This window comes from Aspergillus luchuensis, chromosome 6 (assembly GCF_016861625.1).
Source record: "Aspergillus luchuensis IFO 4308 DNA, chromosome 6, nearly complete sequence".
NCBI classification, from domain to species: Eukaryota; Fungi; Ascomycota; class Eurotiomycetes; order Eurotiales; family Aspergillaceae; genus Aspergillus; species Aspergillus luchuensis.
The window spans coordinates 1,697,206-1,722,802 of record NC_054854.1 but is presented as its reverse complement, the minus strand read 5'-3'; the positions used below and the strand labels follow the sequence as shown (position 1 = coordinate 1,722,802).

At 50.8% G+C, this 25,597-nt stretch overlaps 8 protein-coding genes across 8 annotated transcripts; 5 read left to right on the top strand and 3 right to left on the bottom strand.

Annotated features, from left to right (window-relative positions):
* Positions 1-668: 668 nt before the first annotated feature.
* AKAW2_60612A (uncharacterized protein) lies at positions 669-2,151 on the top strand (the record flags this gene model as incomplete). Its single annotated transcript, XM_041692757.1, has 2 exons — positions 669-874; positions 939-2,151. The coding sequence occupies 2 exons, from the start codon at positions 669-671 to the stop codon at positions 2,149-2,151; spliced, it is 1,419 nt and encodes a 472-aa protein (XP_041546110.1).
* A 966-nt stretch (positions 2,152-3,117) lies between these two features.
* rrp36 (putative pre-rRNA processing protein) lies at positions 3,118-4,246 on the bottom strand (the record flags this gene model as incomplete). The annotated part of the gene is made up of 2 exons (XM_041692755.1): positions 3,118-4,020; positions 4,073-4,246. 2 exons carry the CDS (start codon positions 4,244-4,246, stop codon positions 3,118-3,120), a joined length of 1,077 nt encoding a protein of 358 aa, XP_041546109.1.
* A 312-nt stretch (positions 4,247-4,558) lies between these two features.
* AKAW2_60610A (NIF domain protein) lies at positions 4,559-6,837 on the top strand (the record flags this gene model as incomplete). Its single annotated transcript, XM_041692754.1, has 2 exons — positions 4,559-4,678; positions 4,735-6,837. 2 exons carry the CDS (start codon positions 4,559-4,561, stop codon positions 6,835-6,837), a joined length of 2,223 nt encoding a protein of 740 aa, XP_041546108.1.
* A 746-nt stretch (positions 6,838-7,583) lies between these two features.
* On the bottom strand, positions 7,584-9,149 carry AKAW2_60609S (putative translation elongation factor eEF-1 subunit gamma; the record flags this gene model as incomplete). Its single annotated transcript, XM_041692753.1, has 3 exons — positions 7,584-8,581; positions 8,815-9,016; positions 9,120-9,149. The coding sequence occupies 3 exons, from the start codon at positions 9,147-9,149 to the stop codon at positions 7,584-7,586; spliced, it is 1,230 nt and encodes a 409-aa protein (XP_041546107.1).
* A 171-nt stretch (positions 9,150-9,320) lies between these two features.
* Positions 9,321-10,525, top strand: MRPS9 (mitochondrial 37S ribosomal protein uS9m; the record flags this gene model as incomplete). Its single annotated transcript, XM_041692752.1, has 2 exons — positions 9,321-10,362; positions 10,434-10,525. The coding sequence occupies 2 exons, from the start codon at positions 9,321-9,323 to the stop codon at positions 10,523-10,525; spliced, it is 1,134 nt and encodes a 377-aa protein (XP_041546106.1).
* Positions 10,526-16,860: 6,335 nt separating this feature from the next.
* Positions 16,861-18,301, top strand: AKAW2_60607A (uncharacterized protein; the record flags this gene model as incomplete). Its single annotated transcript, XM_041692751.1, has 3 exons — positions 16,861-17,692; positions 17,899-18,165; positions 18,231-18,301. The coding sequence occupies 3 exons, from the start codon at positions 16,861-16,863 to the stop codon at positions 18,299-18,301; spliced, it is 1,170 nt and encodes a 389-aa protein (XP_041546105.1).
* A 3,737-nt stretch (positions 18,302-22,038) lies between these two features.
* On the top strand, positions 22,039-23,810 carry AKAW2_60606A (Zn(II)2Cys6 transcription factor; the record flags this gene model as incomplete). Its single annotated transcript, XM_041692750.1, has 3 exons — positions 22,039-22,190; positions 22,240-22,275; positions 22,349-23,810. The coding sequence occupies 3 exons, from the start codon at positions 22,039-22,041 to the stop codon at positions 23,808-23,810; spliced, it is 1,650 nt and encodes a 549-aa protein (XP_041546104.1).
* A 288-nt stretch (positions 23,811-24,098) lies between these two features.
* Positions 24,099-25,569, bottom strand: AKAW2_60605S (LysM peptidoglycan-binding domain-containing protein; the record flags this gene model as incomplete). The annotated part of the gene is made up of 5 exons (XM_041692749.1): positions 24,099-24,333; positions 24,422-24,567; positions 24,673-25,008; positions 25,071-25,308; positions 25,364-25,569. 5 exons carry the CDS (start codon positions 25,567-25,569, stop codon positions 24,099-24,101), a joined length of 1,161 nt encoding a protein of 386 aa, XP_041546103.1.
* Between the last annotated feature and the right edge of the window lie 28 nt (positions 25,570-25,597).

The window sequence follows — 25,597 nt, the reverse complement described above, 5'->3', positions numbered from 1 at the left end:
GTCGCTCTGGATCACCACACCCCCCCGGCCTGACCGACCTCTAACCGTTGTCACACTGCCGCCGGCCAGCCTTAGCTAACCGCCTCCCTCAAGTATCTGACCACTCCCCGTCGTTGTCACCTCCCACCACCTGTTTGACGACTTTTGCCTGGGGTGCCACATTGAACGTTGATCTCTTCCTCCTTCTCCCCCTCCGTCCTCCGTGCCTTTCCCATTGTTCGGGCTGGATCCGTCGGCCTTTCGAAAGCTGCTTCCGCCCCCATTCCAGAGCTCAACCTCGACCTCGCCTCCCCCCGAAGACCAATATTAGCCGCCTCCGCTACCGAGCTCTCAAATCCGCGCGCGCTTTCATCCGATCTCGCCCTACCACCCCATAATTCCAGCGCTTGTTAGAGAAAGCTTGATACTCCACCTGCTCCAGGCTGTGAGACGTTGGGTGGCACAGTTCTTAGCACCGTACAGGAACACGTTATATAGTCGGTGGCTGTGTGAGACAGCTCCCGAGGGGGAATTTTTCTCTTTTCTTTTTCTCTTTCGCCAGCCTATATCGGTTTGACGGCTGCACCGTCCCTTTGATTCGACTGCTTCCCCTGGTCAGCTGTGTGCTTTCGCCAAGGAGTTTGCCGCTCCTTTGTGTCCTGTCGAATTCGTCACCCTTCGTTGTCATTATGTCGACCGCGGTTGCGCCTGCCCAGGCTGCTCCGCTCACGTCTCCGCGTATGACCCGCGATATCAGTCCGAAAAATTGCCCAACACTGGCGCCTGCATCTTCAGGTAACCAGACGAGTACCACGCCGCCGCGCCCATCCGGTGTCTCTCGGGATGTGTCGTCGGCCAAAAGCTCGCCTGCAGGAAAGAAACCGACCTCGCCTTCGTAAGTATCTTACCCGACAGTCGCTGGCTGAATCGCCGATGCAGATTGTTGACCTTTCCAGCAGATCACAGGCCGGATCCACTGCGAGTCGAGTTATCGTGAAAAAGGAACCTCCGTCCTCCCCGGCAATGCAGTCTCATACTAGACCTCGCCCTCGCAGATTAGACCTTTCCAGTAGCCTTCCGACCTCGGGGGGCTTGTCCGCGCGGCCTCCTGGCGGCCCTATGACTGCGAGAGAGGGTGTCAACATGCAAGAGGTCGGGATCGCTTGCCTGTCCCCGGGATTTCAAACACATGACCCTGTGATGAGGGAGCAGCTGCAGCGGAGCTTATCGGTTCGGGATCAGCAGCGCTCAATAATCGAATCGCGTTTACAGAAGTCCGCCAAGGATGACGGACCCGATGGAATCAAGCCATCTGAATCATTCGGCCTCCCCCGGGTCGGTGCCTCGAAGAGAAGACCCCCGCCTGGCCTATCCATCGTGCCTCCTTCCGCAGCCCAATTTGCCAGTGAACGTGTCATCCAATCTGCGCCATTGAATCAGACCTTCACGGGCCGTAACGAAGCGCAGCCCTTAACCCGTCATGTTGTTAACCAAAGCCCGACTTTGGGGTCCACATCTCACATCCATCACCTCCCTGCTACGCAAACAACCAACCGCTTGCCCCCGCTCTCTGACGTCTTTGGAAATGAGGCGTTGGGCCGCGATCGCGAGGCAAACCGGGGGCTATATTACCCCAGCGCGACAGCTGCAAACCCGCCTCAATCGAACAATCTTCCCCCAATTCCCTCTCCTCGCATCTCCCGGGATGCCGCTCAACCACCCAAGCGTCCCAGGGAGTACCGTTCCGCCGAGGAAGCTGTCCAGGAACTGTCAGGTGGGCGCGAGGAGCTTCTGCCGCGCATTGTACATTACGGCGGCCACCAACCCCCGACTCCACCATCTCCCCGGGTGGCTAACGGACCACCAAAGTCTGGAGTGCCTCATTCGGATGCTACGCCCATGGCGAACGCGCACCCCCCGCAGCCGTCATTGTACCCGTCCGAGGGCACTGCTCGGCGCCGCTCGAGAAACGAGTACGAACATGAGCACGGCAGCCCGCCCTTGGGCCACGGCCCTGACCCACATTATCGCCCTAACCCAGCCTTGGCCTCTGATGCAAGTGCCACCTATGGCCCATTTGGGGCTGGGAGAGACTCGCCCGAGACCCAGCGCAGAAAGAAGGAAGAATTCCTTAGTCTCTGCGCACGTGCCTGGGACCTATTCCATTCTTAATCCATGACCAATTGCTTAGGGTCTCCCTACGCGATCTGATTTGGCCCGTCGCTATGAATGCACTCTCAAATATCGCCAATCTTCCCTCATGCGCTATTCGGTGTGGTCAGTACCTGAGAAATTATGGATAGGCACGACCCAGCAGAAGTTGCTTATTTGGGAACAATTATTCACGGCTGAACTGCGGGCCCACAAAAACAGCAGATTTTACGTGTGGAGGGAGTGTGTCTGAAGAATAGTATTTATTCTAGACATGATGCATATGCCAAACTACACGACTACCTATATGAACCGCATGAACAGTCGCTCTTTGAAAAGAACGGAAGGGTGGATCCCGTCCCTTCAATCTCATCCCTTTTACCCTTTTTGCATCTTATACCATGTTAGGCCAGACGCCTTCATTGTTTGCCATTGATTCCAGTGTCTATTTCTATTCGATCATTATTCAATCTCTTCTCTTTTATTGCTCTTTTTCTCCGAAGTCTTCCTCCGGGGGAACTTGCTTTGTTCTGGACATGAGGCGTTATTTTGTTATGGGTTTAAAGATCATGTTCTTCGAAGAATCATGTCTATATTGTTTCGAGGACCTCAGATTTCGGTGATCCTTGCGTCATTGACTTATGGCTTGTTGCGATACCATTTGATTGTTTGTTTGTGCTTGCGCGTCTGATTATCTTGGTACAGCAATAGTTATTGGATGTTGGTTGTTCGCCATCTGGCAGTGATAATATGTTCTTCATTTTCATTTTCATTTTTTTTTTACTCTGACTAAGCTGCAACTACGCCTGGAAGGAATGGGTCGGTTTTGGATAATGATAAGTAATAGGGTGTCTATATAAACACTCCCAGACTGTCGGCGTGGAAGTCTTATCCTGAAAAAAATTTTGTAGAGAATATATGCCTATGCAGTTATGAACTATATACAATATGATGAGCCAGACATCAGAATCAGACAAGCTCCAGCATCTATGCAACTCGGCGGCGTTTCCAGCCACCACCACCTCCACCGCCACTCGGCGCATCGTCGCCAGCCAATGCTCTCCGCTCCATGGGCATCTCCTTTCTCTCCTTGGCTGCAGTCTTCTTGCGCTTCCTTTCGAGTGCCTTGGTGCGGTCCTTGGAGTTCATATTCTCGTACTTCTTGAGCAACACCTGCTTCTTCAGGTCCGACTTCTTCAAGAAGTACGGGTTGCTCTTCTTTCCTTCACGGATGAGCTGCTTCTCCTTCTTCTTATGCTCCGCTAAGACCTCCTTCTCGCGTTTCCTGTTCTCTATCGCTCGAAGACGGTCTTGAGTCGACCGAATCGTACGCTTCAGCGCTTCTTTCTGTTCCTGGTTCTTTGTCTTGGCATATTGTTCCTTCAACTGCCTCAGCTCATCCCGGCGATACTCGTCCAAGAATGCGTATGCGTTACTCGCTGCCTGAGGGTTTCCGCGACCACCCTGGCTCAATACAGTCGGATCAAAACGGGGGTCTCGCGACTTGGGCACACTCGGCGGCTCAATGATTGTCCGTTTGCGGGAGACGGCATGTTTGGAGGATTGTACGGCCGGCGCATGTTTGGAGGAACGGGAATGCTTTTCAGAGTCCTTTATTTTCGACAGCGCTTGACGTTTCTGTTCGCGCGCCTCTTGAATCCGCGCCCGAATGTCATCTAAGGGGGAAGGAGCGGCAGGGTCCTCTTCTGTCTTGGAGGCCTTGGATGACCGCTTCGATTTGGGGCCTATGGATGCTTGTGCTTTCGCCAATGCGCCGAATGAGATGCTGCTTAGTGAGGCTTGGACGTCGTCTTGGGGATCGTCGCTGTCGTCTTCGTCATCTTCGTCGTCGTCCTCGTCATCATCCATATCTTCCGGGCCGCCCTGAGACTGCGAAATAGTCAGCATGCTGCGACGTCTATCCAAAGAATAGGGAGCCAACCATATCGTCTTCGTCGTCCTCGTCTAGGGAACCATCACTGCCACTCTCTGAGCCCGACTCGTCAGAGCGGAGATCGTCGCTAGCCTGCTCCGATCCAGACTGGTCAGAATAGAGCTCCTCGTCATCCTGAGCGACAGCTCGCACGCGGCGATTCAATAGGTCTGAAATAGCCATTTCGCAGTTCTTGGATGGGAGATGTATAACCGTATTTAGTTCATGCAAGGTGAGATGAAAACCCAAGCTGGCCGGGCGGTGAGATCGGCGGCCGAAAAAAAAGATGAGGCCGTTCTGCCGTTCCTGGAAGGCGGCGATCAGGGCGTCTCCACCTTGATTGGCCAGATCCCCCGATAAGTAAGTCACTTTTTCTGCCTCCGCATATCTTCTATCTTTCTTTTTATCGTTGGCTGCTCTCATCCTCTTCACTCTCCCTCCTGTGTCGCGGCGGATTCCTAATTCGGTCGCTCATCTTCCAGGAATCTTCCATTCATGTTGCGAGTACGCCAATGCTGCCTATTCCCTCGTTTGCCTCCGATTGCTATAAAGCCCCGCCCCGCCCCGATAGCCCCCTCTCCTGATCGCAAGTTTCATAGTGGGGTGTCCTCCAAGGTGTGCACTTTTGGTCCGAACATTTGAATATGTGTATTGCTAACACCATTGGATAGATTGCTCTGGGAACAATCAGCGCTCATCATACTCCTGTCACCTTCTACATATGCTATCATAATTCCTCGAATCCACCCCAGTTCTCTGTCCGCAACAACCAGCCCGTTGAGCCCGACATGGAGTCAACAAACGCATCGGCGTTCGACGCCTCCAGTATGGACAGTCGCGTTTGTCATGATGGTTCCAATTCTTCCGTGGTGGGAGATGATAAGCCTGCCTGGAGACCGTATAAAGACCGCTGGGCTCGTCAGAAAACGAGGAATACCAAGCGCAACGGCACAGATTCCGGCACGACGGCTCCGGGAAATGCTCCCCCATCTGCTCGCACGCGGCAAAAGCTACCACGACGGAGCAAACAATTAGCCGAAAAGAACATTCGGGAAGAGATGCAATCACAGGCATCACAGTCTGTCAATACAGCGTCCTATGCACCAGGTCATCCATCCCAGAACAGCTTTGGGACATTTGACAACTTCAATTTGGCACCCATGTTTCTCCCCTTCCAGAATGGCATGGCTGCGCCAAACGAGACCTTCCCAGGGTTTCAGCAGCCTTTCTGGCAGCTCCCACTGGAGCAACAGCAACAGCCTCTTCAAGCTCCTTTGGGTGAGCCCACTAATCCTTCTTTCGGCTTCCCTCCGTTGAATGACATGAGTGCGTTCCCCGGTGGATCGCCTCCCATGTTTCCGCCTGCCTTCATGAACTTTGCGCCAACGAATCCATTGATGACAATGCCGCCATTCGGGCCCATGACCTTCCAAGCAGCTGGCTCTGCTGGAGTCAATACCCGCAACATGTCCAGTCAGGTTCCATCGCCACGCCCGGGGTCTTCATCCAAGGCACGCGCTAGTCCTCGCCCTCGTTCCAAGAACTTCGAGTCTCCGACACCACCTAAAAGAGCTCTTCCAACACCGGCCTACCTTGAGCAGTCATCAAAACCAGCCAAACGGAATTCCTGGAAACAACCTCTACTAGTCATCTTGGACTTGAACGGCACGCTCGTTCATCGGCCTGACCGGTACATGCCGCCTCGATTCAAGCGAAGAGCGGGACTAGACATCTTTATACAGACACTGATGCAGAAATACAAGGTCATGATATGGTCGAGTGCCCGTCCCCCCACCGTCGATGGCATCTGCCGCCAACTCTTCATCAATGACAGCCGGACGCAAATCGTCGCCGAATGGCACCGCGAACACTTCAACCTCACACCCCAGCAATACGATGCCAAAATCCAGGTCTACAAAACCCTCAGTACCGTCTGGGCTGACGAAAAGGTCCAAGCATCATACCCCAGCCCCGAAAGCCTGGGCTCATCCGTACCTGGAACCTTCCAAAAGACCCGCTGGGACCAAACCAACACCATCTTAATCGACGACACCCGCCTCAAAGCAAGCAGCGAACCAAGCAATCTCCTCGAAATCCCCACCTTCGACGGACACTCCGGCGCAGAAGATGCGGCCACATTAACAAAGGTTCTGCAAATGCTCGAGGAGCTTTCCTTACACGAAGACGTCAGCCAAGTCCTCCACAAATGGTACAACTCGATCCCCAAAACTGGCAACCTGTGTCTCGATATCAAGCTCCAAGACGACGCCGAAGCCCAACAACAACAAACCGAAACCACCCAACAACAACCCCAACCCAAACCCAACGACGTCCCCCTCACACCAGCTGAAATAGCCGAAGCACGCAAACAACGCCGCAAAGCCCGCAAACGCGAAAAGACCGCCGAGAAAGCCAGGGCCCGCCAGATTCAGAAGCAAGAAGATCGTCTTGCCGCTAAAGCGAAAAAGCAACAACAACAACCACCACCTCCTACATCTATCCCAGTAGCCGCCGCCGTCTCTTCCACTGTCGATGAATCGAATACCGGCACACCACATACAGACCCTTCCTCATTTCCTCCTCCCTCCCCATCATCGCCTTCTTCGGACTCAACACCGGGTGGCACTGCCATACCATCCGGACTTGATCTAAATGAAAACGTCAGTAATACTTTAGGTAACGGTGATGCAAGTGATCGTTCACCGTCACCTGCTGCTTCTACTCAGTCTGAGAATTATCTTTTGGATCGGTTGGAGGAGTCGTTGAAGACTTGAGGTTTCTTTTTCATGTTGTTATTCTTCCCTATCTGTCTGCATTTGATATCATATTCTTGTATTGTGGAAGGTGGGGTGTTCCACATGATATGGTAATGGTGCATCCACTCATGGCAGGAGTTGGGGGGATAATCTAAGAGAAAGGATGGCTGGGCTGGGACCAGCTAGGTTGCTGTACGGGTATGCACATAGTTTTGTATCACGAAGGGGTTACTATGAATGAAGTACATACGGAATGTTGATATGGCATATAGAGCATCATATACCAAAGCAATGATTACAATACTGAGTTACTAAGGAAGAAGAGGAAGTCATGATCATGGAAAGCACAAAGTGCTAGTGAGTTTGTTTTTGACTAGCTACTGCTATGGTCCATATCAATCGTAAGCGTGGCATTACGCGTGAAATAAATAGAGGAAAAAGTTTTCTTTTGGAAGGTGTCGACGAAGAATGAAAACACGTAAACCGTTCCATCATGGGTAGCGTGGATATGTAAAAAAAAGGGCGGGGGTAAATGACACCAAGGTGGGGAAAAAAGCAATCAGATGGAATAGATCTTGACCGGACGGGAAATAGCGCCCTGAACAAACTATCCCCACGAAAACTTTCCCACACCTCGGTTTGAGGAGAAAGAGACGGAGGTTATTTTAAAGGTCGAGTTTCATCTCAGACGACTACCCAACGAGAGAAGAAGGGGAAAAAGTGGGATATCATCATCATGAATTGGCTACGTCTAACGCACCAGCTTATTTGAAGACGTGGCCGTCAGCGAAGGGGTACTCCTTGCCCTCAACGACAACGGGGGTGTCCCAAGCCCACTGGTCCTCAATGAGCTTGCGGTCCTCAGCGTTGGTGTGGTCGAGCTTGCGGAACTCGTAGCTCTCCCAGTCGGGGCCGACCTCGAAAGCGGGCTTGAAGTCCTGGCCGCGGACCAGGAAGACACCCTGGATGACGCAGTCGTAGTTGGCACCGTAGACGGCCTGGGCACCGAAGAGGTACTTGCGGGAAGCCTCAAGACGGGCGTGGAAACCACCGATCAGGTTGTTGGCCATGAAGGTAAGCTTCAGCTCGTTGTTGTACTTATAGTTAACGGACCAGAGGGAGTACTCCTCGGGCTTGTAGTTCTGCCAGAACCAGGGCAGAGCAACGGGGCGGGTGTCCTCGTTGGAGTACTGGCGCTTCCACTCGTCAAGGACGAACTCGGAGCGACCAAGAGCCTCAAGGGGGTGCTTGGGCTTCTTCTCCTCAGCGGGCTTGGGCTCAGCGGCGGCAGCGGGGGCAGCCTCCTTCTTGGGCTTCTCCTCCTTCTTGGGGGGAGTGTACTTGATGCACTCCTCAACGAAGACGGGGTTCTCGACGACAGCCTTGAAGGCGGGCTGGTTGACGATGGTCTTGTACCAGCGGGTGATGGCAACATTCTCGTCACGGTACTTCTTGTCCAGGACGGTAGCGAAGGCACGGGTGAGGAGAGCGGCAGTGAAGTAATCAGCCAGGGAGATGCGCTCGCCAACAAGGAAGGTGTTGGCAGTGAGGTGGGTGTTAAGAACGCCAGCGTTCTTCACAGCAGCCTTGGCAGCATCCTCGACGTTCTTCTTGTTGTAGGGGTCAAGACCCAAGAGAGGGCGGCACCAGGCACCGAAGCGGGGGACGAGCTCGGTGTTGGCGAAAGACAACCAACGGAGGATGGAAGCATAGTCCTGCTTGGTCTTGCCCAAGAGGGTGGTCTTCTCGTTCTGGGAGGTCACTTTTATTTGAGTCAGCATGAGGTCCAACCAAGAAACAATTGCGTGATCATCATATAATCAAAACGAAATCTCTTCACTACCCCAAAGTGGGGTAAGAGATGATTTTCAGAGTCAAACGTTATCAACATTATTTATTTATTTACCAGTTCTGACAGGGATAACTTGAAATAAAATGCTCATCATAAAACAAAGGGAATGGCAACGCGCAAGGCGTATTCAGGGTAGAACGTACGGTAGACAGCGATGGCAACGACCTCAGACAGAGTGTAGCCGTTGGCACCCTCGAAGGCGGGGATCTTGCCGAGGGGGCTGAGCTTGGTGTACTCAGCGGACTGGTTGAAAGAGGCAGCAGAGTTAGCCTCAGTCTTGACCAGCTCAACCTCAACGTCGTTGGCCTTAGCCGCGACGAGGCAGGCAATGGTGCGACCGTTCTCCTATGGAGTCAATTAGCAAGGTGTTCTCAGCATAGCAGAAAGGAAGCTATTCTAAACCCTGGGATGGGAAGAACAACTTCCTGAATCAGGCAGAAACACATACAGGGGAACCGTAGAGCTTTCCGAAGGCCATTGTGAAGGATGTGTGGGAGGATAATGAGGAGGAAGAAGAAGAAGAAGAGAAAAAAAGGGAGAGAGGAGGGGAAAAAGAGGGAGAAAAAAGGCGGCGGCAGCTTGTCGAGGGGCTCGAAACAAATTTGTGCGAATCAGACCGCTTCGGCCCCGGAGCAACCTTTGCTGCCGGATGCACGTGATCTCTTCGGCGAAAAACCTCAGGATAGCAAGAAAGTTGAAGGTTCCGGCGAATCTTGTCGGTTGGGTCCGTTGGTGTTCTTCGTCCTCTTGCCTCCCTTCCCCCATCGCCCGTCTTCTTCTTCGCCTCACATTCCTCCAGGCTCCCCTGTGCCAGCCGGTCTGCAGCATCATGGCCTGGCAAAGCCCCAATGGCCTTGTGCACGCCATGCACTCCATCCGTCGAGCTGCTCAATTGCGGCCTTTTATCCAGCGCTCCGTGATCTCCGCATCATCCCCGGTCTCCTCTCCCTCCACGCCGGCTCTCCTCCAGCAATGCAAGAATGCCCGCAGCTATGCGACAGAAGTAGAACCAGTTGCTGCTCCCCCCATTGACCTCGACAGTTTCATCACCAGGCCTGCCCGCATCATCCCCGTGTCGCCGGCCTACTTCTCCGGCAGCCCCAAGTTTTTCGACCATATGCTTAAGCTGGAAGCTCTTCTGGCCAAGTATGCCGCATTACCCACGGTGTCCCCCAGTGAAGCCCCCAGAATGGCCTGGTTCAAACTGCTCCAGTTCCGTGATGCCGTGGGCGAGCCCGTCCCGACCAAGAAGTACAAGGGCCTCATCAAGCTCCTGCAGCGTCTCAACCGCATTGACCCCAATGTTGCCCCGGAGGAAGTGCGAACGGCTCTCAACTTCTTCCTCCGTCCGGGTAATCCGTATGGAAACAAGCCCGCCCCCAGAACGGTGGATGAACAGGGCAAGGCCCGTGGTAAGGGCAAGCGCAAGGCGTCCTCGGCGGTGGTGCACCTCGTTGAGGGTGAGGGTGAAGTGTTGGTGAACGGAAAGACGCTGAATGAGGTGTTCCCTCGTCTACATGACCGTGAGAGTGCTGTCTGGCCTCTTCGGTGTACGTCACGGCTGGACAAGTATAACGTGTGGGCTACTGTTCGCGGTGGAGGAGTGACCGGTCAGGCGGAGGCTATTACACTGGCTGTTGCACGGGCTCTGTTGGTTCACGAACCGGCTCTTAAGCCTATCCTGCGGAAGGGTACGTATCTCCGACTCCCGACGAATTGGGTCGTGGTAAGGCGAATTGCTGACCGATTTATTTTCTTACAGCTGGTGTGGTTACCGTGGATGCCCGTCGTGTGGAGAGAAAGAAGCCCGGTCATGTCAAGGCCCGCAAGATGCCCACCTGGGTCAAGCGGTGAAAGCATACCTGCCTACCTTACGCCCAACTTCTTCTTCCCTCCCTCTGTTTCATTACTCATGTCCCCCTCTCTGGCCTTTTGGAGGGATTGTTTCTCTACCTGTTCTCTTTTTTCCCACCATTTCCCCCTTTAATTTCCTTGGTTGTATTATTCCACTTGGCCTTGTGATTCTCGACGAAAGTATATCCTGTATTGCAAGCATCTCAACCCGGTGTCACGAGGATTCGTTTCAGGACACGACACTGCATGTTCTCGGCGACAAGCATGTAACTATTGGCGTTGAACAATTGAACCGAAACTATAAGTGTAGACCATCTGTGCGACGGGGGTGTTGAGCATGATTGGACGTGGTAGAAATGCCCCGTTGACTAAGAGGATTATCCGAGGGTGACTTGTTTGTTCAACAGTACTTGGGGTTTGTGGTCAATGAGAATGGTCTCTTTCCTCCGACCAGACTGTCTTGTCACCACACCTCCTTAAGACAAAGGGGGGTTCTGTGGGAAGGAAGGGAGGTCAGTTGTTGGCCAGGAGGACGGCCAGACCCGTGGTCGATATAGGGGAAATGTAAAAGGGGGGACATAACGCGATCCAGATGTACACAATCTACTGTATAGTAGGCGCAAACACCGTTAGCCTCTAGAGAAAAGGCGCCGAAGATCATTTTACCAGATTGAACGCCCCAGGCGAGTTAGTAGACCCTCCTAGGTAGCTAGCCAGTCTGATGATCGCCTAGATAGGTTGCGGAATTGAATCCAGCCTGATAATAGTAGCGACCAGAATCTCTCGTTACACAGGGAGCCCCAAGCGGTCGGTAGTGTCGAACCCCAGGACGCGACTATCCATAACGTGGCGCCCCATTGATCGGGGACTGGAAAGAGAGAAAGACGATGAACCGGAAGACACTCTCTGCTTTCCACTGCCTTTCCTCTTTTTTCCCCTATAGAATTGAAGGAGACGGGCTGGAACCTCATGGTGGTAACACAGAGGGCGAAGCGAGGCTCCAGATGAACGAGATGAGACTTTTTTTTACTTCTCCCGGGGCCCGGACGACGCGATAGGAAGGTATATACGACCGGGTCATTCATCAAATGGGTGAGGTTGGTTGTGTCGTCATCCGTTCGATTGGGAATACTCTCCATCATGATTGGGGCGAGCATTTATCTGCCTGCTGCTGTTGCGGTCATGGCCAGCGTCATCTTACATCCTTGTGTCTCGAGAAGTCATGGGATCCTGGAAGTGACTCTATTGGACGATGCGATCGAGATCTAAAACTAGAGTGTTCGTCAGGGTGTGGCGGAGGAGGGGGAGCAGCCAGGGAGTTGGTCAACCAATTGGACCAGGTGGAAGCAGCATCGGTCTGCGCGGACCTATGGGGTGGAAGAGTAAAAGAGCTGCCTTGGCGATGCTGATGGTCATTGATAACGTAACCGGCAAGCGAGTCGGCCAGGCAAGCCAGTCGGCCACCTGTATATCCCATACTAATCCAGCGATTTTTGAGCTGTAATACTACAGCCAAACTTTATAGATTCAAATTTATCTAATGAAATTGGCATACTAGAATATATCTAAGATTAGTATACAAATATCATAAGATAAATATCAATATTTGATCAAGTAAAATGTATTACGCTGTATTTTTTTGGTAATTTATTTTAAACTTGTATTATATATAACATGAATCCTATTATATTATATATTCTTGATATTTGGTTTCTTAAAGTATATATATAGCTTCAGTTAATATTCTATTATAATTGAACTTACGGTGGGTGAGATATTAGAGTTAGATAAATGTTAGATTAGTATGGGATACACAGGTGGCCGACTAGCTTGCCTGGCCGACTCGCTTGCCGGTTACGTTAATACTGATGACTATACCGGAGGAATAGGGTAGAGAAAATAAGGGAGGTGGTCTTGTGTGTGGAGTTGAGCCCACCGCCAATGTGCGAACCAGGTGGAAATGATAGTCCCGCGCATAATCGCATTATGACCTCTCCGCGGATAAGTTGATAATTGGAATCCATGCAGTACGTTTGGTGGGTACATTGTTTTCATTATTCACCAGACCACTCTAGCTCTGTCAGTGGGCGTGTTTAATAATCAGGCGCATGCATTTGTGTAGACAAGCTTCCGATTGATACCGAAGAGATTGTATCGCCAGATATCGCCGAGATTAGCGTCGTCTAGAGCGCCTTACTATACTGCTGCACGCCTGCTTGGTCGTAGCTCCCTGAGTCAGCGGCTTCATTAGGATAATGACAGAACACTCGGATCCACGGCTGGCACGAGGAGCAGCTGTCAGAATAAGCACGAGGCAAGGTCATCGTATGTCGCCTGTTCCATTGTCTTGGACTTGGATTTGAAGATCATCGTCATTGAATAGCCACTAAAGGAGGCGATGGTCGACTGATGACTGCGATCCTGAAATCTAGTGTGAAAGTGGTGAGGCTGGACCCGCCTCACTTTCATTCCCTTGAACCTTGGAAAACACGTCCTATGAGCTCCGTATATCCCTCAAGGAGACTCGGACCCATGATTTGGAATCTCTTTACGTGGAGACGCCGTACTTTCTGCGCGTGCGTGGGATCACGGCCCCCAGGTCTGGCTTTAGTTTCTGACAGGCCCTAAAAGCGGCGCCGGCTCTTCGGACGCCGTTCTAGTGCACGCCGGGCTTCCCCCCTGTCACGCCCTACCACTTAGCGCTCCGCTGATGCTGGTAGTGCGAATATTCCCCAAAAACCATGACAGAAAACAATTAACAATCTGAAAGTAAGTAGAACACATCTTACTCAAAATAAGACAAGAAAAAGGAATAAGATCAGACAGCCCGGTCAGCTTGCGCTGCAGACTAAAGTTAGCTTGCTCCAATTGCAGTGCTGCAGATCCCCCCTGTTGCCCCGACAAGCGTGGCCTCGATTGGTCGCTGAAGGTGCACGACCTTCCCAGCAGGCCGGAAGGTGTGCGACCCGGCAGCTTAGCCAGGCACGGCACGATCATTGACTTTAACCATCGATTTGAGCGACTTCAGTGGCTGTAGGGTGATCCTTGATCGGGATAGGATCAAGCGGAAGTCTGCAACAACCGACAGAAGTTCCTGCGAAACCTGGACCGTGCTGGGCGGTGGTAGCTGGATGGCTGCATAATGCAAAGACCATTATTTTCCCGATCCGGCTCTCCATACTTGGTCTATGCTGCTGGGACATCACAATTCGCTGTATTTAAGCATTTTGGGACACAATAATGCACTGATCGATCCACCATCCAGCTCCCCGGTGTCGTCTAATCCCAGAAAGCGGTTCTTCCCGTGGTCCTAAGCCGATCTTCGTAAAGTTCAGTGGCCATGGCGGTGGGTTTCCGTGGAACCGGACCGCAAAAGTAGTACTGCTTCTTGCCTTGTTCTGGGTGTTCCTTCGGCTGCATCCAATTTACTTTTTTCTTTCTACTCCTTTCAATACAGATGGGCGTAGATCTCCCCGGCTTGCAAACCCGATCCAGAAGACTGGTACACGGTTCGGTGCATGGACCAGAAGATGATCACCCAAATAGCGTTTCGGAAGGGCTTAAAGTTGACTTTAAAGGCTGTTCGGGGAACTCGGCCCAGTAGGTGGGAATCAATCGATTGATCAATCGATCCATTGCTTATAGAGCGAGTGGACGGATCCCCGAATTTGGAATGAGGACCAGGGATTCTCAGGTAGTAGTAGAAATCGAAAAGCCGAGGTTAGCTCGGACGGCTTTAGTCCCTGACTAGTTGATACTAGAGAGGACTTAGAGGATCCATACCTGGGTCAGTACATATGTAGTTAACTAGTTATGGGCCGTCCCCTCTTGGGACAATTAACCTTAATCGAATCCTCCAGGAAGCAATCAGAGGAAGAGCGGACAGTAAGACGAGGAAGTGCTGGCTGGGTGCATGAACGGATAGTGTGATATGGAGATGTAGACTAGATGCTGGAGAGTCGGGTTCGAGCAGGTACTTTTCAGCCCCGAATAGCCCCGCGCGCCTCGTGTCTGATCTTCAGCACGATTGCAAAGTTCCTTGGCTCCAGAATTTTGTTTTTTTACTTTTTATTTTTTATATTTTTTTAATTTTTTTTTTCTTTTCGCAGGAATGCGATGGATCTGAGGCGGCTCCTGTGGGGGCCACCATCGTAACTATGAAGTGATCCTAGTGATCCTCCTGTCTGTCGCCCACTCTAGCTCCACATGCTCTCTCTCACACACTCACTTTTCTGCCTCAGCACCATCCATCTTCCGTAACCTTCTCTCGCATCCTTTGGTCATCGTCCCGGTGGATTGGTCCGCAAAAGGAATATGAGCTGATCAATTAGTTCAGCAGAAGGAGCCATTCTGGGTTCGCATCAGTGACTGATACCGTTTCGGGACATAGTGCGTCCCATTTGGATGGATCAATCAGTTTTCCACTTTGCCGCAGTGGGGGATTTTTTTAAGGAGGAAGAAGAGAAGGAGGGGGGAATCCAAGGAAGATGATGATGATAAACAATGAACGAAAGAGAGTGGAATAATTATTAAACCATACAAACAATGATTTGCTCTTTCCGCTTTCTTTTCGTTGCTGTTCTTGTTGCTGCTGCTGTGGTTGTCAGGTATTGAATTAGGCTCAGCCTGCCAATCTATTTGTGACCAAAACACACAAACATCCCCTTAGATTTTAACCTAAATAATCGATCCAAATATGACATGATACAAATTAAGAAAACCCCCAAAAAAACCCCCCAGAATTAAAACAGAGGATTAAAATTTATTCGTTCATGAAATTCAAATATTATCCATTCTCCACTCAAATTCGGAGAAATAAAAATAATAAAATAATTTCAAAATTATTAGGAAGAAAAAAATGGAATTAGAAGAAAAAAAAAAGACAAGCCACTGCAGGGAAAATGGCAGGAGGAGAAAAGGAAGAAAAAGAAAAAGAAAAAAAAAAGCCCTCCTGCATCTGGTTTGATTGCTGGTTTAGTCTCTGCGTTCCCTCGTTTCTTTTTCCTTCATCCCAGGGATTTTTTCCATCTCGGTGGGCTTTGTTTTTTTCGCCCTCGTTTCTCGCGCGTTCTAGTCATCGCTGATGTCTTATTCGTTTCTTACTTTTTTCTCGGGTCTGCAAGTCTCTCGGATGGGTCCATTATGCGCGCGTGAAGGAGGGTCTCTCAGCCTGTCTCTTGGGCTTTCCGGTGCCCACTTGGGGTGGGTGAGAAGCGACAAGAGGCATGACTGACTGAATGAGTGAGTGAGGGACTGACTGACTACTGACTCGGACTGAACCTGATTCGGCCTGATCTGATTTGAGCTGACCCGACTTGATACTGGCACCCTTTTTCTTCTGTTTAATGGTTTCCTGCTGTCCATCCCGACTAACCTGATCGACCGGCCCCAGAGGCTTTCCAATAATTCCCTGCGGATCTTCCGGCCTGTTATTGTCCCATCAGTCTGGTTGCTCGATGCTATAAGTAATCCGTGCATCCCAATCCTCTCCCGGTCCGCTAATCCCCCACTTCTCCCCTCCTCGCCTGCCCTCATCCATCTTCTTCTTCTTTCGTCGTCATCGTCGTTGTCGGCGTTGTCTTCTTCTACTTCTTCGTCTACTACTCCTACTTCTTCTTCTTCTTCACCCTCCTCATCTATCTCCTAAGTATTCAGGATCAAAAGATCCGAAGTTGTTCTCAGCCAGTACTGGTCTTCAACTGAGATCTGCAGCATAAGCATATCCCAAGTCCCTCTCTTGTCGACCCCACTAGGTTCCTAGTTCCTGGCATCACCCTATCAGTCTTCATTTTCGCCTTGTGGACCATCCTATATCGGGCTTTCTTTCCTCTCTTTGAGTGGGTTAGAAATACCCCTCCTTTCGCTTGTCCTCCCCCCCGGCCATCCCAGTCTTCCACATAGATCGAACCCGGGTTGTGCGATTCATCCCCAAATCAGGGTCAAACCATCGTCTAGGACACATTCCTGGCTTTTCTACAAGGTGCGCAAACCTCCATAGTAGACAAATACCCCCTGCAGATATACCTCTGCATTCATGTGGGTTTGCGACGACTGATCGGTGGGTGACTATCTAGATCGCGTGCGCTGGTTGTACCCGCGTCCCTGCGCTGAAGTGAAACCGTGAGACCCTCCGCGCGCTTACCTGCGATTCTTGTTGGCTTGGATCTCAATTCCCTGCTAGCAAGAAAAGCCACCGAGCGAATAAGCTAGGGCATCCCACCTCCTACCTTAGAAACAGCCGATCGCGCCCTCCCGCCAAGCTGGAATCCTACGTGAGCCCGCCACTCTCCCCACTCGCGCATTGGTCTCTCGACCTCGATCCAGTGCGTGGGGGTATGGATGGCGAGATCCGGCGCATGAAGCAGCATGATCTTCAAACCCGCTTTGCGACCAGAGCTGGCATGTCCCGCCGCGCGGCGGATCGCTTCAGACAGACTGGGGTGCCATCCGCACGAGGAGATCCCTCTCAGACTGCCGGGCGTCCTCGAGTGCCAACGTACATAGACTATGGATACACCGACACTTCCTTTCAGGGCGGTTCGCTGCAGGGGGATGAGTTGCAATCATACACACCGACGTTGCGCGACCAACAGCGCCAGCATCAGCCGGTACACCAGCCGTTAGCTCCTTACGACTCCGAGATGGTATACAACCTCAGCCAGCAGGACCCGGGACAAGCCCCGTACGAGCTCGTCCCACCATACCCGGCACGGCAATCTGCAGCGATGGAAGCACTGTCTAGTCAGTTTGGTGTTCCACAATATTTCCCAGCAAATGAACCGACGGCCACAGGGGTTCCGGCCATGGGTCCGCCCTACCTGTCATCGCAGCTCCCTTTGTCCGCTTATAACCAAGCCAGCGCCATTGGACGCTCGAGCGCTCCGCACGTCTTTCCCGCAGCTATGGCCGAACTGACTCCAGTGGGAGCGTCTGGACGTTTGGAGCAGCCTCCGTCGCCGTCGCAGCAACAGCAGCAGCAGCAACAACAACACCTACAAACACCGTCCCGGGTGGGGTCCGAGTCGACTGGCCTGAAGGAAGCGTATGCTCAATTCCAACGAGCATTACGAGAGACATTCGATAGTACGCGCGCCGGCCGATTGGTAGAAGCTAGTAGATCACTCTTGGAAATCTCCGAGTGGCTTGTGACTAATGCGCGGGAACTCGGTATGTCCCCTTAGCGTTTTCACCAATTCCCACGCCAATGGGTTTCTTACCCACCCTCCCCCCTCTTTAGCTTCTGGCCCGGACACTACCTGCATGCACCTAAAAAAGCATGGTTCTTGATTCGCACTCTGCTTGACGCACACGGCGAGACCGGGGTTTGAGCGACTATATTGTGAACCTTGAGGCTAATTCGAGTCTATCAATAGGTATCCTTCGGGATGATCAAATGCTACATGCGGATCGACTACAACTTTGGAATGATTTCAATATTTGTTGGCTAGCGGTATGCCAGAAGCAGAAAGATTTGGCTCAGGAACTGCTGCAAACCGGTCGTCAGCCGCCCCAAACTAGTCTTCTTAGTGGCGACGCGATGGACAATATGGGTAAGGAGCTGATCCAGCTCTGCGATCGGATGGAGCCCCATGGGCTAGTTGATTACCAAATGGGGATTTGGGAGGAGGAGATTCTTTCCAGTTAGTGACTCTCTAGAACTATTTCTTCCCATCATACCGTGGACGGTTTCTAACGCGCTTGATAGTCATGGGCCAATGTCTGGATATTATCGAAGGCCGACCGGACGTCTTTCGCTCCCAAACCGCTTCGCGATGACGGGCATTGAAAATCCTAACCTTGGGGGGATGCGCATAACCGGGTTGGATGCTGGACGGACGCCTAGCGCAGACTCGGCTGGATCGTACTTTTGTGATGGTGGCGGGCTTAGGGCCCTAACGCAGGGACTAGTTTAGTCTAGTGGATGGGAGCAAAGCCAACCCGACGCCCAGCGCGGACTATCGATTGATAGATCGCGGCGTCCGAGTAAGCCTCGACACGACTCGTGGCTCACGACTTTTCCTTGGTCTTCTATTTCCTCTTTCGTTTCCTTGACCAGGCCGTCGGTAACCCCCAAAGTCTTATCCACAGTTTTGGATACGTCGGGCGTGTTCAGGCACCGCCCCCACTTCATGCTCGTCCCTCGTGTCAGATCATATCCCGGGCCAGGATTCCGCCCTATTGGCAGGAGAGATTATGAGTATGACAGCTAATGGGGAAAAGAGCTGGGCGAAAAACAAAATTAAAAAAAATTGCTGAAAAACCAACAGGGCACTACTTGCTGCCTAGATGGCGTTTGAAGAGTTATGAACACTCCACATCTTTGTTTCGCATTTAGGGGGGCAAAGATCAGGTCGGGCGCAATGGGGTTTCAGGACATAGACCTGGACGGGGGGGTGTGAACTGCTTTACTTGGTTGGGATAAAGGTCGTTGGTGGCTGTGTGTGACGCTATGTGATGGCTTAAGTGCGGCTGAACCGGACCGGATCCTGCGACCAGAGATTCATCCTTCTTTCCATCTTCGGTCAAACCCCGAGGAGTGATGAATTGGTGCCCGACGACGATGGACAAACAGGCTGATGTTCCCGATTGTTCTACTGTTTCATTGAGAGCCCGGAATCACCTCAACTGTTCAGGCGGATGGGATCCAATTCCTTGTACAATAGTGTCCCTTTTTCATTTGTTTGATTTCCTTTGTATTAGTTTAGTCTTCGAGATACCCAACTTAGTAGTTATAATAAACCTCTAGTATTAGTGATCCAGTCTAGTTCACAGCCCAACCATCCCATCAAAACACCAAAACTAGAGATCAAATATAACGACAAGGATTAGAGAAATAATAGAAGGGAAAAAAAAAGTACGCAAGATTAGATCCTGCAGACGCACCCAGCAAGCAAGCAAGCAAGCAAGCAAGGCAACATACATACATATGCAGCATGAGATCATCATCTAATTAACAAAGTAACAAATACTACGTAGTTATTCATGCACGGTACTTCTTCAGCCCTTCCGCTCATGGAAACGTCAAGAATTAATACTCGTCATATATTCGCAAGGATTTGGACCCGGGAATCAGGGAATAGTTGCAGTAGTGGGAAACTTTAAGGGCTGGGTATATGCATACATGTAGTACATTTACTTACATGTACTTTTGTGTTGTGTTCAGCTGGGGTGGGTGGGTAGGTGGGGATCGAAAGGTACTATGGGGCTGGATTGGTGGGTACGGATGATTAGGGGAGATGGGTATGGATGGATGGGTGGTAGTTGTCGGTTGGGCAGGAAGTGAGATTTTGGGGGTGCTTAGTTCGGTAGGATAGGAGGTGGTCACGGGTACTTGTGCTTTGGGGGTATTAGGAATACGAGTAGGTGGTTATGAATTGAATTATTATGTGTATTTAGTAGTCTATGGGATAATTATATATTTATGAAGTACGAGGTAGACAAGGTATCTGATACCAGGATTTACTAGTATGGCTGAGTTGACAGGTACTACTACAATTCATCCCGATTATCGTAGTTTTGGGCAGGGGTCGGGACTGGGTTATAGTAAGAGGAGGATAAGGCGACGACAGGGTTTTCTACCTAGTTACTATTTCTGTTGTTTGTGTCATCTTGGGCATGGATAAGAAAACATAGAGGAAGTAGGTGGCGTCGCAGGAGTAGTAATTCCAGAGCAGCAGCAATGGGGGACTGGATTAGTTGCTGTCCCAACCCCGTTAAAAGGTTGCATATTCAGCCAACTTCTGTAGTGCAATATCCATACTACGCCCGGAATACTGGACCCCAACCACTGTCGTCGGATTTTCTGGGCGCCCTTTAACAGTATAAGAGAACTTTGTCCCCGGCACAGGATCAACGATAGGGTCCCGCAGGAACGCAGGAAAATGTATAATTCCATAATGCCTCTGCGGCTTACGTGCCATCAGATAACTCACGGAGATTTCGGTGAGTGATGAGAATTCGGAAAGAGTCCTGAAAATGGCTGCCCACGCCCCAGAACCAATTGTGAAAGAGCCGAGGTGTATTTTGACCAAGGTCCGCTTGGAAGAGAATAAAAATCTGATCAAATCCTGGTCTGAGTCTACATTGCCACACACCAGATGCAGCTCTTGTAGTCTCAGGGGAGGCCGTGTCATCAAAGATAATTGAAACATAAGAGGCGCCACGCATTCGCCAAAGGAAAAATCAAATGTCAGTCGTTCTAAGCGATTCTTTGCATGGTGTATGAAATGTTCCACAAAGTTAATCCCTCCTTCATCTTCCACTTCAAACTTGAACGTGAGGGCTTCCAGAGTAGAACAGCACGTAGTGATGAACTTTGGGTCGTGGAGGAGGCCGTTGTGAACGCGGGACAAGTCGAGATGGTCGAGCGAATAGAAACCTGGCCGTTTGAATAGTATACTAAGCTCTCGTATTGGACGCTCTATTGCAATTAGAATGCTGAGCAGGACTGTGATAGTATCATCAGGGGTTGTTTTGTCGAATGGGTCGGGGCCATCAGGCGTATTCCATTTGTGCAGACGAAAAGACTGGCAATTTACTAGGCGCAGTAAGACTCCTTGCCACCTTTGAATAGATTCTTGTGGAATAACAAGGAGTCCAGAGCGGTGATGTTCCCACGTAAGTCCCGATCCTATGATATCCTCCTCTGTGCCATCGATACTTAATGTTTGGACAAGGGAACTCAGTTCTTGATTCCGCGATAACGAGTCAAGTTTTTGAAGTGATGTAAGAGACAGGTCTGTTGTTATGTTTTCGAGGTATTTGCAAAATAGAGGAAAGGTGCAGTCATATATGGCTTTGCAGGTGAGACGGAAAGAACACAAGGCTGGGCAGTCCAGGCAAGCGCCTACAAGTAGCAACAGCTCAGGTGGCAGGGTGCAAATAGAAAGAGAAACGGATCTTGATGGAGTCATAATGACTGTTTCGAGAAGCGAGGAAGAGTATAGGCGCTTCGGCAAGGCCGAGAGGAGTGATATAGTAAGTTGTATACTACAATGACTTTGGCAAAGGACGAAGAGCATCCCCGCATCTTAGATTACATCAGCGGGGCCAGGAGATCTTCCTATTTGAGAACGGGGCCTAATAGGGTCATTGAAGACTGTTGGTTCTCAGAAGATACAGTATAGGGTTGTCCCTTTAGGCTTTTCGTGAGTGCATACTTACATACATCCAACATACCTAGAAGACATGAATTAGAAAAAGTTTTAAGTGTATCTTACTCATTTGAACGCGGTACTCCATTTAATCGAATAGAGAGGCGCACCTAAACTGCATCTTCGAGGGCTGCGATTTCCCAATCCAGCAGTAGTAAACACTTTACCACATCCGGTTAGCGGGGATCCTTCGGTCTAAATAATCCCATCCTTGCTCACTCAGCGACATGCGCACATGTGGCCTAGGCATTTAGATAACTTTCGAATGTTCTGACACCTGTTGTGGTATCTGATGCACTAAGCGATTTGCTCTGCTGCTGAAATAGGTCTTTTTGAACCCTTCATCCTGACCATGTCGAGATGCGGAATCCTCAATCCCCGAAGAACAATACACACCTTACTAATTCCCTGATTGGTGGACTCAAAGAGAGCAATTCGCGTCTGAACCGGTCAGGAAAGGCTCGCATAAGACACTGGGCTCCAAAAGTGAAGACCGGTTGTATGACTTGCCGGTAAGACTTATATTTCTGCCGCTGGAACATGAGTTGTTGACACAGGCAGGATCCGGAGAGTGAAATGTGACGAGACAAAGCCCGTGTCAGTAAGATTCTCTGGCCGATCATATTAAAGATGTTATAGTCAGATCTCGCTGACAGTTATGACTCTGCAGTTGCCAGCGATGCTCTTCTACCGGAAGAAAGTGCGATGGCTACAATTCAGTCCCCCCAGGGCCGCCCACTACGGTCCTCAGCGTGGTACAGATGCCTTCCTATTGGGAGGTAGTATCAAGTAACCCTGTAGAAACCGAGAGTTTTCGGTTCTTTCACTCAGTCACTATCCCCACTCTGGCTGGCTTCTTCGACCAGGGCCGCTGGGCTCGCAGATTGCTCCAAATGTCGCACCGATACCCGGCCCTGTGGCATGCCATGACGGCGGTGGCCTGCATTCACCGAGACTTCATAGCCAACAGCACGCCGATTACCATGTCAAGGATGCAGGATAGCTCCCAGGTGAGGCTGGCGTTGCAACAGTGGAACAAATCCATCCAAAGTCTGCAAGAACTGTTGTCAGGACAGGTTCTGACCAAATTCGACAGACTGGTCATCCTGAGTGTTTGCATCTTATTCATCACCATGTCAAGTCTGCAGGGCCGTCTGTGGCAGGCTTTCGTGCACATCAATAGCGGACTGAAGCTGATTCATCAATGGAAATTGGCGGACAAAGGTGAAGACCAAAGAGATGAGGATTCAGATCTGGATGTGTTGCTGGTCTTGTTTACCCAACTCGACTCACAAGCGCGCCCCTACCTTCCTAGTCTTTCGAATAACCTTCAATGGACGGACAAGCAGATCATTTTGTCGTCGTCTACCAACCCCTTCAAGTCTCTGCTAGAGGCGTGTGTTGCCTTGGAGGTGCATTTCAACAAAATGATGCAAATATATACCAACAATTCCATATATATTGATGGTTTAGATGCTGGGATGCAGATCAAGAGACAACAGTGTCTTCTTGGTCTTACTGAATGGGATGCCAGGCTCGACAAATATCTTGGAAGAACACCACAGCCAGAAAATGGGAAGGCTTTAAAACTCCTCTATGTCCGGCGCAGACTCGCACAAGTGGCTCTATCCATGGACCTGACGGAAGGCGAACTAGCTCACGACGACTTCGTCGAGGACTATGCATACATGCTCAGATTGATGGGCGACATTCTAGGAGACCCCATGGATCCCTTAGACAGCCAGCCTGCAGATATAGACCAGTCACAAAACATGAGCTTCCACCTGGAGACAATCACGACGGAGCCATTATTTTTGATTGCACTCCGCTGTCGCGAACCCACAATCAGGCGGCAGGCGATCCGTCTTCTCAGACAATACCCAAGGCGTGAAGGCATCTGTGAAGGCATGGCAGCCCTGAAGATTGCGGAAAGAGTAATGGAAATTGAAGAGGAATGTTTGAGTAGCCCTGAAAATGCTTGCGCTCGTGGGAATTGGATTTGTGAGAACCACCGAGTAACTTGGCTACAATTCTTCCTGGTTCATGATCGGCAGGCGCGGACTGTGGTGCACACTCGGGAGGATCTGCTGCACGGCCAGCCTGGAAGAGAGATTGTGACGACGTACTGGTGATTGTTCTTGATTCATGAATCTGAATATAGATAGACGCCATACTGCACAGGCTACTGCTATGAGTGACGAGGAAGATGGCATGGATGTAAGCACAAATTCAGACCTACTATGCTACTGAGCAGTAACTACATATCACGAAATGACTGAATGACCAATAGAGACGAAAATACAAAAATTGTATTATCTCATAGCAACATAATCAATATTACATGTTACCAATGTATCAACAAAATTATCCATCCTCCACATAAATGCTCTATCCTCTTTCATACCCAAAATCTACTACCATCAATCCCTTCCCCCAATAACTGTAACCAATCCAGTCCTAAAAGAAGCATCTGGAACAGTACTCGAAGGAGCAGCAGTAGTAGAAGACGACGACGACATAACACCCACACAAACCTCCGTATCAGGAACCAACCCCTCCAGACAGTTTCTCTTTCCCGAGAGAGCCGGATTCCAGGTATACAGATCTGCCATGGTGATGCCGTTAAAGTGCATGATGTCGTAGCAGTCGTCGTGACTGTTCATACAAATTATATTAGTTAGTCATGATACGGATCAAGGGATAGGGATGAGAGGGTGGGAATTTGGAGAGAAGGGTAACTCACATCGACACAAGCCACCATTTATTACAGTCCTTAGTAACGCCCGGTTGACGACGCGGATGGGCCGTGGGGAAGCTCATGGCAGTAATTACGGGCCTTGTTCGAGTCTTGGGAGTGCTGGGGTCGGCGACGCAGTAGTAGTAGCCGCTCTATTTATTTTGTGTTTAGCTCATGTGTTCGTACCAAAGTAATAGATTTGGGGGTTGTAGAATGTAAAGGAAGAAGGGAAGGAAAAAAAGAAATGAATTACGTACCTCCAAACCATAGCATTCAACACCGATATCGGGATTCCACGCCACAAACTGTGCTTTATCGAACGTGCCAAACATCTCCACGATCAAGTCGCACGTATCACCATCATCACTCTTGTACCAGGCCGTGCAGTTCTTGGCTGTGCCTGGCTTTAGCGGATAGGGTTGGTTAGTGACGGTGGGCGGGGCGGGGCGGTTGGTGTCGTTGTAGGCTGCGATGCAGTAGAAGTAGCCTGGAAGGATACCGGAGCAGTCTGATTTCAGGGCTGGGTTCCATTCCAACAGGAGAGGAAATTTCAGCATGGGGTTGCTGGCGAGGATTTGGTCGCAGGTGTCGGACTGGTGTTTTGTTGGTTAGTATTAGTGTGTATGTATGTTTGTGTGGGGAGAATAGGACTTACAGGCTGAGCTTCGTAAAAGGCAGAGCAGCTTGGGGCGAGACCGGGTTGGGTTTTGGTCGGTGGGTAGACGGATGTCTCCGTTGGAGTGGGACGCGGCGTCCAGGGAGTGGGATCGGGGACTGTGTCGTTGGTGGTGGGATAGATTATGGTTAGAGCGGGACGTTTGATACCCACGCACACCCAGTAGCCGGCGATGGGGTAGTCGCAGTCTGCTTTAAGGTCGGGGTTCCATTCCAGTCTGTGGTTGTGCATGTTAGTTAGGGCTGACTCGGGCAGGAAGGAGGGATAATTACAGCTCGTCCATGGTTATGCTGTTGCCGTGGCGCTGGTAAATTGACCTGCAGGTGTCTCCTGGCGCAACTAAATACCATTTGTCACAGTCTTTGGGCTGGCCGGGATGGGTCTTGGTCGGAGGCCATGCGGTGTCAATGGGAGTTATGGTCTGGTTGTATGAGGTGATGGGGTTGCGGGTTGAGTAGGTCGCGTTGGTCGTGACCATTGTGCTGGGGAAGGGGCTAATTGGTGGG